We start from the raw sequence: 15,519 nt of genomic DNA on the forward strand, positions 1-15,519 counted from the left end.
AAGTTTCACCTTCTCTTTCCCTCTGTTTTGCCGACTTTGCTTTTACATAATCTTCAGACAGTTTTTTATTCTAATTATTATTGTTGAGCGCACCCCCAGCGGGCCACGGGGTCTTAGAAAGACGTCTGATAATAGTAATATTCACCTAAGCATTAAGTGATGTAGACTGTAGTTCCGTGTCTGCAGCCTAGGTGGCGCAGATCCCAGCATGCCCCCCACAGTCTGAATGCAGTTTGCTGGACACGGTTCGGTTCCATAATTACAAATATTATCTTTTATATGTGAAAGCTTATCAGTCTTTTCAAGGTGCTTCAGAAGACTGCTTTTGTTGTATCTTTGCTTGCGGGTTGTAGATCAGAATATGATTTTGAATATGACTGACTGCAGAAGCAATTACCTTAACTACAGATAGAGAAAACTTTAAAGTTGCTCTGCAATCCATTTGTATTACGCTGAGTGAAAAGTAAAACCCAGTTACACGTGATTCATGAATGAATCTCTCTGAATGAATTGTAGAAAGTGTACCAAGATATATATATATCTGTATAATTGCTTTACGATAATTATTAATATTATAGATGCTTAGGCCTGTGTGCGAGGCATAACCCGCGGACCTCACGTTTGAAGTTACATTACATTTACTTTAGACACTTTCACCATTATATGGAAGCGAAAGAAAGTAAACAGAGATTACCTGTAAACTAGGAAATATTGGTTTAGTCGGGATGAGAGTTTAAATATGACATGTATTATATTCATACTGTCCCTGTAAATACTGCATTTCGATGATTGAGACCCCTGCAGTCCAACAGATCCGAGGAGCGGCGATGTTCATTTGCATGCGCGTCCACGTTCCCCCTCCGCGCTCCGACGCGCATTTACGCGGGTGCGCTACCTGCAGCGGTTCGCCTACCGAGGTGAGCTGCGCTTTTGGCTCGGGCACAAGAGGCGGGACTCCGTGAAGGGCGACCCTTAAATACCGGGAGTCGCCGATCGGAGCGCAGTACTGGGCAGTGCGGCATAGGACGACGTGCTCCACAAGCCGGCAAGATGGCAAAAGCTTACCTGCAGGGAGTTGAAATCTCAGCCTCGCAGTTTCTGGATATCTTTCACCATTACGACAATGACGGTAACTACACTTAACATTTTGTTGAACTGAGGGAAAAGAAGTATTGACTTATGAGGTCATAAAAATAGTGGGTTAATTACTCAGTTACACTGGAATATATTTTCTTCATTCTACTGTCACTAAAGTTAAAAAAATCATTGATTTGTTTTTTTCTTTGAAGAGAAAAAGTTGTATGTTTGGTCCTGGGCTGTGGTGTTTAAGATGTCGGTTTTGTCTTATTCGTTTATAAATTCATAAATCAATTTATTTGTGACAGCAGTGTGGCGGACACAAGTGCAATAAAAAAAATACAATTATGTACGTGTATTTCGAATAAAGGAAGAAAAATTATGAAATAATGCAAGAAATTCAAGCCTGGTTATTCAAGATTGATGAAATGATTAATAAAGAATTAATTTCTTCCACCCCGAATATATCACGCTATAAATAGATTCTTGCAGACGACCCACCCTCGTCAGACAGATGTTACGTGTAAATGATACGTGATGTTAACTTGACTTTAGTTTGTGCTTTGATTTTACATTTTATACGAATTCTTGCAGGTAATGGATATATCGAAGGAAAAGAACTGCAGAACTTCATAAAAGAACTTCAGCAGGCTCGGAAACAGGCGGGACTGGTAAGTACCTGCACTGTCCCTCTGATTTCGGTGAATCGATCCTAGTAATTATTGTCATGTACTCAGACGTTGCATAGAAAATAATGGATTGCCAAAACATGCTGAAGCCAGGATTTCGTCTTTTGCTTTATAAAATCCGCCTGGACCAGTTTCCCTCGACAGTGACAAATCTGAATTGCACAGATTTAATTTGTGCCCGTTTACATGGATTTGCAATAAGGAAATCGCAATAAAGACGCTCTCGGCGACGGCGCAACACAAAGTGGCAGAAATCTTTGAGGAAAAAGGGCGACAGCCAAAGGACGTCGTTTCGGGATCTGCTGCATCGTGTTCAGCACACGCATCAGAGCTGCTGTTTAACAAAATGCACATTACGGTTTAAAAGCTGTAGCAATGCATCCTTCATGCTTTCGTGAAATATATTAATACGTGAATATGGGCGCATGTGTATTCATAGATACAGAAGTTGTGCTTGCCGTTGTTTTTCCCATGTAATTATACTTCATGTAAGTATACTTATCAAAATATATATTTAATGCAGTTACGGTGCTTTTATATTATAATTTTTAAAAAGCATCGCTGGCACTGATGTGTGAACAATAATCAATTAGTTATGAAACTGGTGTTCTGTTTCATTTTCTAAATTTGCGCGAAGATATCTCTTTTTGTCGCATCCACATGTATGATCTTGAAGGTCACATTAATAACAAACCAGCATGTCGCAGGAAACTGGACCATTATTTAAAAAACATTTTGAACCGTAAAGAATACTAATTACCAGTGAGAATTACCAGTGAGTATTACCAGTGAGCATTACCAGTGAGGCGTAATTCAATTTCGCTTGTTTGGTACCATTTGCTTCGTAATTTTGAATGTGCTTTTGTAGTGTGCTCAGCTGTTGATTCCAGCAAGAACATACATCTCTTCTTAAACGAGGCGGCCTTGTCGTCACTTTGCCTTTTGAAAAGTGGCTTGCATTGCGGAGGTGCTGTTCACAGGTTCACTGGCATGTTTGAATGAACTCATAAAGAGAATTAACTGCTATTTAGATTAGCTGTCGACTGAAAGTGAACTAAACGGTCCCTGTAGGCTTGTACGGTTTGCAGTCTGTTCCCTGGTGACAGTCTTTGGTCACTGTCAGGTGTCCACGCTGCTTCAGGTTGGCCGCTGATCATCAATGTGTATGAACTCCTGCACTCAATGACATTGTGGTTTCCAGAGATTAGTTTCAATCATTATTGGGGTGGGGGATGCAGCACCCTGGAACTCCCGTAAATGGGTAGAGACCTCAGGGGTCTTTCATTAGAGGTGTAAGTACACGTTTAGCCATCTGTCCTTCAGCTGCGTTTAGTTTTAGTTTCAGCATCTTAGCCGAAGGAAGATCTGATTTATCTCTCCTAATGAGTCCCTGCAAACTCTGTTCAGCAGTGACGGTGCAATTTTTCACCGCAAGAAAGGGCCACTGAGGCTCAGATTAATGGAAATGCAAAGAGACAGAGGAAGTTCCTCAAACTTGGGGCTGAAATACATCAAGGGAGCAGCGCAGCTGCCGGACGACAAGCTGTCGTTGGCAAAGGGCAGCAGCTGGGCGGCAGCCCATCGTTGTGATGGAAGCTCTGTCACAGAAAATCTCTTTTAAGACAGGATTTCTAAATCACTTGGAGAGTTTCCACATTTGGCCGCTGAGGCACAATTTGCATCTAGATATGGGAGAAGGTGTGAATGGACCATCTCCCTAGGTCAAGAAGTTCAATATAGACAATATTATTGTATCTAAGCCTTCAGATTTTCCCTTTTGGAAGTGATGCACCCTGACAAGTCGGCCAACATGTCTCCAGAATAGCTGTTCTTCAACCTGTAATGATATCTGCAGCTGATGGCCATCTGTGTCCTCAGGGATGTGTGCATTGACGTTACCAGTGTCCCTTAACCAGGGTCCCTCTGCAGTCTCTGCCATTGTCATTGAGGTGTTCAACTCTGCCCCAAGTGGGTCTTCAAAAATAGTGAAATTTGATTGGCTGTAACATGTACTGCCTGCAGAACTTTCTTTTCAAGTCTGAAGATGCCTGTTCTTCTGCAGAGTTAATGCATGCAAAAGATAGAAGTGTTTTGCGATACAGACCTTCATCCTCAGAAAAGAGAGCTATGGAAAATCAAACGTCCATCTTTTGGAAACCGTCCTATTCTCCATTAGGTTTTTTTTTGGTTTTGAAATTTATTCAGATCAATGCAGAAACTGCAAGGTCGGGGTAATTTGAGTCGGCAAATGTCTGATCTGCTTGATCACCTGTCCCGTCTTGCTGCCAGTGACCCCTGTGACAGTGCGCAAGGCTTACAAGCACGTTGCTTAATGTTCTCTGCCTAATGCTCTAGTTTTAAGCACCTGAGCTAAATCATCATGTCTGAAAGGGGAGAGGATGTGACTTCAGAGCTATAGCTACTGTTCACCCTGAATGAAAGTTGCATTTATATAGCCCTTTGTCAAGATACCCAAAGCACTTTACAGAGGCAATGGGGAGTCACTTCACCCACCACCACTGTGTAGACCACCCCCCCTGGATGATGCGACGCCAGCCATTCTGCACCAGTGCACTCACCACACAGTAGCTAAGGTGGTGAAGGGGCAGGAGACCAGTTACATATAGGGGATGATTAGGAGACCAGATCTGAAAGGACCACAGAGGGCAATTTTAGCCTGGACATGGGGGTACCACCTCTACTCTTTCGAAAGATGACCAGGGACCTTTTATGACCTCCGACAGTCAGGCCCTCGGGTTTATATCTCATCCAAAGTTTGGAACCATTTTTTACAACACAGTGTCCCCATCACTGCGCCGGGGCATTGGGATCCACACAGACTGCAGGAAGGGCTACACTGTCACTGCACTGGGGCATTGGGATCCACACAGACTGCAGGAAGGGCTACACTGTCACTGCGCCGGGGCATTGGGATCCACACAGACTGCAGGAAGGGCTACCCTGTCACTGCACTTTAGCATTGGGATCCACACAGACTGCAGGAAGAGCTACACTGTCACTGCACTGGGGCATTGGGATCCACACAGACTGCAGGAAGGGCTACCCTGTCACTGCACTTTAGCATTGGGATCCACACAGACTGACCCTCTTCCAGCAGCAGCCCGGCTTTCCTAGTTCGCCTCCTATCCAAGTACGGGCCAGACCCAAACCTGTTTAACTTCAGGTGGATTACCTAGTCTCCACTGCAGCTGGGATGGCAGCTGACATCACCGCCTTGGTCTGCGGCGATGTGTCCATGACAGACTAGCTGCTTTAAACGTCTGATTGGCAGCATATCATGCTATGAATGAACCCGGTCACCTTTTCCTCCTTTGTCTGAACCTTACATTCCCCCCAGACCCTAAGCTCACACCCACTGCGTTAGAGTCTTGTGTCTTTCCCTGCACCATCTCCTGCTGCAACAGTCTCCAGCTTTTCATTCATTATCTCCCACCACCTGCTCCTCTCCATCCTTCTTCTGCCTAAAATGAAGATGGAGGGTTACCCAGCAGCTGCAGTTCTAAGGAGAATGTCTGTTATTATGTATGATACCGTAAGGCAGCCAGACGACGGCTGGATCGCTGAGCTCTGCGGCGGCTGCGGGCGTCAGCCTCTCTGCTGATTGCTTGCAGATGGACATCCATACGGCTGCTGCGTCTGTGTCAAAATGCGACGTGAAATATATGAATTCTCACCAAAGTTGCACGTCGGGCCGCTGGAGTTAGCATTCGTGAGTAAACTGTGACTGGCTTGGGAGATGGTCCTCTATAAAAGCAACAACTTCAAGGAGAGAAGATGCCACTGTGGTTGTATAGATCTGCAGGTGGAGATCCCGTGGAGGGGTCTGCTGTTGTACCTTTGAGACAAGGGCTCTTGAGGTGGGGAATAGTGGAGGTTAAATCATCAGCAAAGTGTTTTGGGCCTCATCAGGCTGAAAAAAGACAGAACATCTGGATGTTACATACAGTATAGTCAGTGTGGCAGCCAGTGTGGAATTTGAAACCCCTGATCTCTCCAGTTCCCAAATGGCTCCACCAAGGTTTACTATCATTCTCCACCTTTTCTAAACTAAACTCCATGGGGAGAAGCTATAATCAGATATTCTGTCCTTTAAATTCATCCCATAATAATACACTCCTACAGAGCAGCATCTCTCATGGGGCTTTGGACTTGGATGATTTTCTAGATTGCTTATTAACTATGTATTACCTCGTCATAGTTGCAACAGCTCAGAAGTGTCCTCTGTGCCCAGATGATCGCTTGTTTTTATCTCAAGAGAGGCATGCTGTTGGACCCTACAATCAGGTCATTTACCTACATGTAGCTCCAGTACAACATTCAGCTGCAAAAACTGGCAGGAGTACAAGTTCATATTATTAGTAACTAAAATACAAGAAGCCAGTCAGAAGGCAACCATTCAGGTGTCAGTCTAAACAATTAGGCAGAAATTGGATTTTAATTAATTACATTTCATTGACAGAGCTGTGCACTAAATATGCTGGTATATCTGTTAGGAAATGGGGTCTTACTCAATGTGCTGCCAAATCTCTTACAACCAGCAATCAAGTAACTGCTGCAGTAGCCAAGTAATTCAAGTAATGCTGAAGTACCACGTGCAGCTCTATGAGAATAACAAATTCGCAATAATAAGTATGAACACTATTCTATTAAAAATTAAACTAATTAAAACAGCAAAAAAAGACACGTGTGACTTCCTGCATGCCTACTCCGCATCTCTCTAAAGTGATAGTAAGAAGCGTGTTACAATTCAGTGTTTCTCAAAAGTAACCCCTGACTTTCCAGAAAATATCTCTTTAACCTTTACTGTATATTAGTCACCATGATATCCTAGAAATATCCTGCTTATTTGTTATAAAACTCAGACCTCAGAGGAATCGGTGTGAATACAGCGTAACGTTTTGCGTTTGGACAGAGGCGAGCACAGTGGAGCGGGGGGGGGGGGGGAGGGGGGGGTCATTCTGAGGCTGTGCTGGCCGTGAGTTCAGCCTCATCTCCCCACATTCCAGTTATTCTCCAAATCTGGGGTCCAGTTCAGGATGTTCCCCTGCCTGAACATCCGGTACTATGCACCTTTGGTTAAGCTTACTGATAGATGGATATTCAGCAACACTGTGTTAAGTGCTGCACTCAATTAAGCAAGTGCATATAGCATATAATGAAATGTCCAGGGGAACTCAATGCATTTGAGAAAATTCTATATTGGTTGTGGTTGTGGATTGAGCGGGATCTCACTGGATCTCATTGGACCTTCACCTGACCACACACTATGCCACTGGCAAGGAAACAGAATCTCCTTCATGCCCTGAAGTTTGACTGCATATGCAACAACAACAGCAAGAGTAATGTAGCTTTGTATGGTGTGTCAGTGCACGTCAGGGGCAGACTGGCACCAAAAGGCAAACTGCCAGTTGCAGGGGGGCATGCTATTTTTTGTCTCAACCTGGGGAAGGGGCATTAGCGGGTCACCCATGATATGTTTTGCAGCATTGGGGAAGAAACAATGGCCCTCAAAAATATTCCCAAACTTCCCAGTGGCTAGGCCACGCATGAATACTAGCTCCAGTTTGTGTTAAAGGTTGTCTTATAATTTCCACTTCATGTGGGTTTCCTCCCATATGACGTGTGTGTGTGTGTGTGTGTGTGCGGTACACTGCCATCCTGCCCCCTGTCTTGTGCCCAGTGCTGCGTGACACCGGCTCCCGTAACCCTGTGCTGCACGACCAGCTGAAAGGTGGATGGAGAGATGTCGCTCTCGCAGGCAGCCCTTCCTCCTTGTATTCCTATCAGTCTGAACAGACTGCTAAAAAAGCAGGTGAACTTAATGGTAAAGTGAAAGTAATACCTGAGTTAATAATAGGAACAATACACATTATTCTGAGTGCATCTATATTCATAAACGGAGCTGCAACAACCCAGAGTGTCACAGACTAATTTTACTGCCAGTTTCATCTTCTGCTATTTCCATTTTAATACTGATTTGCTTACTTCCAGCGTTCATTGCAGAGGGACGACGGTTTACTATAGAAGACTAGTTTCTTTATTTGTCATTCCTGAGAATAAGTCCAATATAATTTAGGAGCAAATGTTTGCTTCTCACACCTGAAACTAAATATCACAACAAGATTATCTACCATTATTAGTGCGCATCGAGAAAGAGCACCTCCTGGAGACCATCATTTTTTTGCACCTGCTGTTGTGTTCTTAGGTAGCTACTGGATGGCATGACTGGTATAACTGGTGCTGGGGGAAAAGTGAAAAAGAGACCAGTTGATTGACTGTACCTTGGACTAGGCTCATAGGTAGAAATTTCGTGGTCCAGCAAGCTTACCGAAAGCTCCCCGTCTGACCTGGGTGCCAGAAGGTTTTTGTACGACGGTCTGTGGTCCCAGTCCACTGGCATCAGCTCAGTGCTTCATTGATTCTCTTTGCAGGAGCTCACAGACCAGATGAAGGCCTTTGTGGAGGAGTACGAGAAAAACACAGAGGGAAAGATAGACATCGTGGAGGTGAGAGTGTGAGCGGGCCCCGGGCCCCGGGCCCCGGTCAGAGCCATCCACACCCTTCAAACTGCCATTTAAACCCACATCCAGTCTGTTTCCTCATCTCCAACTTCTGAATCATTTGCAGAAATGTGTGTGGGGGCTGTTAAATACATAATGACCCCAGCTGCCGCATGTGGCGGTTTAAATTTCCCTCCAAATTCCAGCCTTTAATGATTTAATTAACTGCCCTTAATTAACATGCACGGTTAGCCTTTAGCTGTCTGGGTGATACTGCTCGCAGCCCGACTCCTAATCCAGAGTCATTTCACTGGGTTCAGTAGTCAGAGTGCCGTCAACCACCTTGGAGCTCAGGGGCTAAAATTCTGTGTGACAATTTGAGGATTCTTTGTGAAAATACCCCGGTTGGCCATTTAGTGGAGTTTTATTATACAAAAACATCAATTTAGTTTTAAAAATTGTAGTTGAACTTAATGGTAAAGTTAAATTAATACCTGAGGAACAATACACATTATTCTGAGTGCATCTATATTCATAAACGGAGCTGCAACAACCCAGAGTGTCACAGACTAATTTTACTGCCAGTTTCATCTTCTGCTATTTCCATTTTAATACTGATTTGCTTACTTCCAGCGTTCATTGCAGAGGGACGACGGTTTACTATAGAAGACTAGTTTCTTTATTTGTCATTCCTGAGAATAAGTCCAATATAATTTAGGAGCAGATGTTTGCTTCTCACACCTGAAACTAAATATCACAACAAGATTATTTACATATGAAATGTCACGGTCCCCATTACAGCCACTGGTCCTCTTAACATGCATGTTAGTGGGGTAGCATGGCAGACTTCCCAAGGCTTGGCTCTTGTTACTCATCAGTATTCCACTTGGCAAGGGTTTTAAATAATTTCATAATTTGTATCTGCGAAAGGCTGTAAATCTCGAAGGAGGCGTGATTAGCCCACAGCTGGCCCACGCCAGTGTTCATTGGGTCTGAATGATGTCGATCAAACGGTTCACAGTTTTCCCAAACACACTCATGTGGCACATCTGTAATTTCTGTATTTTTTTTTATTTACGTTATGCACTTGCTAAAGTGAACAGGAAGGCAGAAGCAGCAGGAAAAGGACTCTCCTATTTGACTATCCCTGCCGGCCCCTGGAGGATGGGCTCCCCCTTTGAGTCTGGTCCCTCCCATGGTTTCTTCCTTCTAGGGAGTTTTTCCTTGCCACTGTCGCCTATGGCTTACTCACTGGGGGCTTTGGGTGCGGATGCTGTAAAGCGCTTTGAGACGATGTAATGTTGTGATAATGAGCTATGCAAAAATACATTTGTTGTTGTTGACTTTAGTGTAGATGATTGCTGAAGTTGTTGGGGTGGGGGTCAGTGGTGGGGGGGGGGTGCAGGGGGTTGGAGACAAGAACCTGAGTACAAAGTGATGGAAACCAGGCAAGCAGATCACCGCACCAAGACGAGAGAGACTGGCAGCAGAGAGGCCTGGTGGGTTTAGAAAATGGATGGATGGATGGATGGATGGATGGATGGATGGATGGATGGATGGCAGCAGAGAGGCCTGGTGGGTTTGCAAATCCTTCTGCTCAGGGACCAGCCAGCCTGAGCCTGAGGAAAATCTTGCTCCTGAGTGTAAATGTAATCTGGGAGTTCGAGTTTTAATTAAGTCCTTAAGGAGGAGACCTCTCATCTGCCTCAGACCACTTGGGTGTAATATCATCATTGACTTGACGGCACCTAATGATGATAATTATTAATGTAGAAGACACTGTTTCTCTGATGATTAGACATTTCTCACTCTGATAGGTTGATTAGTTCACTGTACGATCAGCGGTTGCTGTAATTATTTAGGATTCTGAAAGTACTGCTGTTCAGCTTGCAGTGGCAGGCGATAGGCTGACGGGTTTGATACGAATCTTCTGATCCTCTCTTGGTCACAAGGCTTTAAGTGGATTAAAACACCATCTCCTGTTATCTCTCCTTCCTCACACAGCTGGTGCAGATTTTACCCTTTGAAGAAAACTTCTTGTTATTCTTCCGACAACAACTCAGGTCCTGTACAGAGTTCATACAGGTATCCCATGACTAAATTACACTTATATAGCCAATAAATATTTTAGTTATTAAGTAATTATAACAGTTGAGCTATGAACTGCCTATAGAACATTAGTTTTTTAGGTTTTTACTTATGCTAGTATTGTAGTTATATAGTTATCTATACAGCCATTGCAATTTTAGTTTTGAACTTCTTATATAGGCATAGAATATTTTACCTATTACAACAGATTTTTACATGTGAGCTGCTCGAGGGATGTGTTTTTAAGAGTAGGATAGCAATAACAGTTGTGAGATTCAAACCACATTCAGTTCCTTAACTGCAGCGCCCCCTGCTGTAAGTGAATTTTTGACAGCACATGTTCACACACAGCACTGTGTTTTCACAGGCCTGGAGAAGGTATGACGCGGATCACAGCGGCTACATCGAGGCAGAAGAGCTGAAGGTGAGCCTGGGGTAATTAATAAGGACAGCGATGGCAGTATCCCATGCGGTGTAATGTCGGCCTGTCAATGCTAAACCCATCAGGCTTTAATTCCCTTCCGATACCAGGTGGTGACTGAAATAATGACTTGTGTGAATCTGTCTCTGTCCATGAAACATCTGCTGCCGCTTAAACCATAATATGTAATCGAGTGTTAGTTATAAACGGCAGAATTATAAATCATGTGGAAGCTGAGAAATGGAAACAACTGTTTTATTTTGTAAAAAAAACAAGCACGTGCAAAGAAACCGATAGAAAGGTACCGTCGAATGGCCAGAGCTGAACGGATCTGAAACAGCGTCTGAAAATCGGTTGAGGAACGAAGGCTGTTTCTATTCGCGACTCCACAGAACAGCTGTCAGATTTTCGGCTGGCTCCCAGGTGACGAAGGCCATCGATCACAGGAGCTTTTTACAGCAGGGACCCCGAAGATGGACTCACTGCAAAGGGCAGGCGACTTGAAATGACTTTGGATGTGCGGGCTGGTTTTTACTGTCATTGCCGGTGGTATATATCATCCTCTGGACAATCTTGACAGCTTTGTTTTTAGCAGTGTCGAGAAGGCAGTCAGGCGTGGTTTATGGAGTGTGGGCCGTGCAGCCGTAACACGGACCCACTCTATTAATCATACTACTCATTTTAGGCTTCAAAATATGAGAAGTTCTGCGTCGCACTAATAAAGTGGGGACAGCAGAAGCAATTAACTTCAGGATGACTATACCCCCACCCGCATCAGGCAAAAAATGACTTGAAGGTCTCACAATGGGAATTATTCTTATTCTAAAATGGGTTAGGCGGTATGTGTCTGTCTTTTATTATCGGCGAGTGGTAAAACTGGCCACGATTCTGCTTTCTGCGTTTCAGAACTTCTTGAGGGACCTAATGAAGAAGGCCAAGAAGCCTTATGATGATAAGAAGCTGGAGGAATACACACAGACTACAGTAAGGGTCTTTTGGTGTTGGGGAGCATGTCACAAAGGGGCCGTCTTTGTTTGCTAGCACACCTGAGTGAGAGCGCGATAAGGGGGGGGAGATGGCAGCTGTTAGACATCAGATATCATTATTACTGCATGTCAGTGTCTTTATGGGTTTACTACTAGGAAAGTGACTCGGCAAACAGAAGAAAGTGACATCGGCTGAAGTTTAAATAGCTGATTCACAGACAGAGGATTCATAAAATATACTATTACCTCTTCATTTGCATAACTCAGAGGATTAGCATGGGCGCTAACGGTACATAGGATAACCCTGTCATACATGCCCCCCTGCCTTAAACCACATTGGAATGTGTAGTTTTGATTTGTATAAATTGCTCAAGATTTCCCCCACAGCTCAAAATATTTGACTCCAACAATGATGGGAAGTTGTGCCTGGCGGAGATGGCGAGGTTTGTGAGGCACGGCATCGTCTCGTACTTAAATTCTTGCTGCCGAGGACTGACTTGAATATTAACCTACATCTTAATTTTAACAGACTGCTTCCAGATGAGGAGAACTTCATACTTAAGTTCCAGGTAGACATTTAATGTTCTAAAAACATGGTATTCGCTAAACAGAATGTAATGGCTTTCATATAGAAAACTGACCAATTAATGTCTCTCTTACTTTTTAAGGGGGTCAAAATGCCAAGAAAGGAGTTCCACAAGATCTTTGAGTTATACGATAAGGTACCTTTTGTCCACACTTGGCATCCCCTCTGCGGTGTCCCCTGCCTTCCCTGGACGGTCATCCACATATGGATGTGTAGATGTCATATCATGTTTTCTTGATTGTTTAGTGCAGTTTGCCGGTTTGAGTAGGTTAGTCTGCTGGACAAGAACTTTGGTTTTTAGTATCTGAGCCTTTTTGAACCATCAGGTATAGAGAGGGAGGCTTAAGAACTTAGAGGAAAAGGCAGGAGATTCACGCAGCACATTGAGGGCTGGATATTCAGCTTACACAAAAATGTTCTGAGGGTAGAAGGGAAATTAACTGGTTCAGAGACATAACCAATCAGACTGTAGATAGGGTGGGACTAACCAATCAGGTATCTTGGACTCACCTGCTGTACAATCTGATTGGTTACCACTCAATCATTTTTCCTTCTGTCCTGAGAACATTTTTGTATAAGTAGAACTCCCAAAAGCGGATCTTCACAACCCCGACTCAGATGATGAACTTGAGCAGTAAGGATGCCCCCATTAGACTACTGCTGCAGATCTCCACAGTCTGGGGTCCAGATGACAGCTACAAATAGTGGGGGGTGCAGTGGCAGAACCGTTAGGATCGGTAGGGTATGCGTTTCTTTCGCAGTTAGACATTCGGGATCTCACTGCTAACCAAACACCCAGTGAGGTTACTGCCTGTTATCAGGCAGAATTTATGAAGCATCTCACAGCAGTCAACCTCCACTGGAGACCTGCGGCTGTCGTCTGTTGTAGACACCAGCCTTCGGAGCACATGGCAACGTGATACACAGCGCTTCAAGGGCAAAGTCAGTGTCACGGCATTCATTGGGTTACTTACACACACACACACACACACACACACACACACACACAAACACTACTGCAGCCGCTGCCGCTGCTGTACTGTGCTGGACATCTTAAATTGTCACCTCCTCTATTTTCTTATTTTATTGCTTAATCACAGCTTTTTGCTCAAGTAGAAAACCTGTCATTTTCTCTTATTTGTACAAGCTATACAACAGCATGACCCACTCTGAGCCTCGAACCAGCGCTCTGTCAATTGTGGAGTCTCTTAGCTGCCAGGCCACTCCGCGCAAAACGGAGCCAGTCCTAAAGTTGGTCAGGGCAAACATTTCCGACTCATCTGATGAGTAGCTGGTGTGTTAGTAGTGTGTTAGTGTGGAATCTGTGTACGTGAGGCTCCAAGAGGAAGCAGGTAGCCAGATGATAATGACCCGCGGATGCAGGGAAAGTCATTCCTGTGTACTTCATACTGGACGTTTTATTGGCCACACAGCCGCCCATGTCGTTGATCCACCATCCGACACTCATTTCTGACGATTTCATAAGACCGTTTGTCGGTCTGTACTGCGGCTGAACCAGTAATTTGTGTCTCTGTTTTCAGGATGGAAACGGATACATGGATGAAAATGAACTGGATGCTTTACTCAGAGACTTTTGTGAGAAAAATAAGAAGGTAGGTTCGCCTCGCTTAGTTTATTTATCATTTTGTTAGACTTGTGATTCTGAAGTGACGGAATACGTAATAGCTAAATGACTTACGGCCCTTGAGTTTGTACTGGTCCCAGTGCCTGAGTGGACTCCCCAAGTCACAGCGAGGTGGGACCCCCGTCTGGCCCTGACAGCTCTTCTCTCTGTCCCAATAGGTCCTGGATACTGCAAAGATTCCCACGTACAAGACCGCCATAATGGCACTCTCTGACGCGGGCAAGCTCTACGAGACGGACTTAGCACTGGTCCTATGCGCCGATGAGAACTAAGACCCGCCCACCACCCCGGTGCCCCGCCCCAACTGCCCCCCCCCCCTCACCTCAACTCGTGGTGTGTGCAAGGATAGCTAGAAGCTCCAATGATGTAGGGTGTTTATTTTCTCTTCCTTTGATATCTGTAAATTTGAAAGGTGTCTATCGAAGTCTGACCGCTTGTACCTTTCAACCTGTAGTTTCTATACTGTTTGTAATGTACAGCTTTTGTAATGAAGAGATTGATACAATATAAAAAGGACCTGCACATTGACATCATACACACACACACACACACACACACACACACACAGATATATATTCTGAGATACATTGTATTCCTGAATACCAGATATCCGACTGTCAAAGACCATCAGCATCGTCCAAATTGTTATTCTACTCAATGACGTTGTAGCCAAAGCAATAAAGCGTCAACGAAAGCTAATGAGTGCAACGTACGTGTGGAGAGGCGGCGGCAGGGAATGTTATACACACTAAACTGTTTGCGGTAGCTGAATGTCTAGTTTGCAATGCATGCCGAGTGCTAAGGACTCACTTTCCGGAACAATACTGAGCTATGAGCACACACCCCTCCCCCATATCTCGTAGATGACCCCCCCCCCCCAATGGTAATTTCTGGCATAATATCAGACTTTTGCACTGTATGGAATGATGTGCTTCACTATGCTGAACACCACACTCACTGTGTGACCTGTTATTAATCACTTCAGTTACTACCTGAAGTTATGGTCGTTTGTTGCAATGTTTCTCCTGAACACGACTGAGATTAAATGTACTGTGTAAACAACAACTTTTGTGTGTGATGTTTTAAGTATCTGCTTTGGTGTTTCATACTATATTTTCGTCAATCCGTTTATTTTTCCCGGGCAAGTTTTTCCCTCCATTACTGAGGGTTGCAATAACACACACACACACACACACACACACACACACACACACACACACACTTGTCAGAGTGATGGGTGCCTGAAGGACAAACTGTGGAATTAGGAATTGAAAAATGCACATGGTGCTTCACTGCTCCAAAACGTAATTAAACACCAACCACTGTAAAAGTGTAATTATTTTTGTGAGCGGTCAAGTAGAGTGATAGCTGTACTTCTCATTCACACAGAGCTCACAGACCTTGCTATTTGCTTCTGTCCTGTTTCATTCACTGACCGTGCCTTTATTTCCCTGGGGGGGATATATGTGTGTGCGGGATGGGGGGGGGTGGACTTTTCAGCTTGGC

General features: G+C 44.3%; 1 protein-coding gene across 1 annotated transcript; it reads left to right on the plus strand.

The window, feature by feature from the left end:
* The first annotated feature begins 984 nt into the window (after positions 1-984).
* calb1 (calbindin 1) lies at positions 985-15,078 on the plus strand. Its single transcript, XM_049024202.1, has 11 exons — positions 985-1,129; positions 1,672-1,748; positions 8,219-8,293; positions 10,292-10,372; positions 10,743-10,799; positions 11,703-11,780; positions 12,170-12,225; positions 12,312-12,351; positions 12,451-12,504; positions 13,910-13,981; positions 14,172-15,078. Exons 1-11 carry the CDS (start codon positions 1,051-1,053, stop codon positions 14,283-14,285), a joined length of 783 nt encoding a protein of 260 aa, XP_048880159.1. The 5' UTR covers positions 985-1,050; the 3' UTR covers positions 14,286-15,078.
* The last annotated feature ends 441 nt before the right edge of the window (positions 15,079-15,519 follow it).

Source organism: Brienomyrus brachyistius, chromosome 9, assembly GCF_023856365.1.
Source record: "Brienomyrus brachyistius isolate T26 chromosome 9, BBRACH_0.4, whole genome shotgun sequence".
NCBI classification, from domain to species: Eukaryota; Metazoa; Chordata; class Actinopteri; order Osteoglossiformes; family Mormyridae; genus Brienomyrus; species Brienomyrus brachyistius.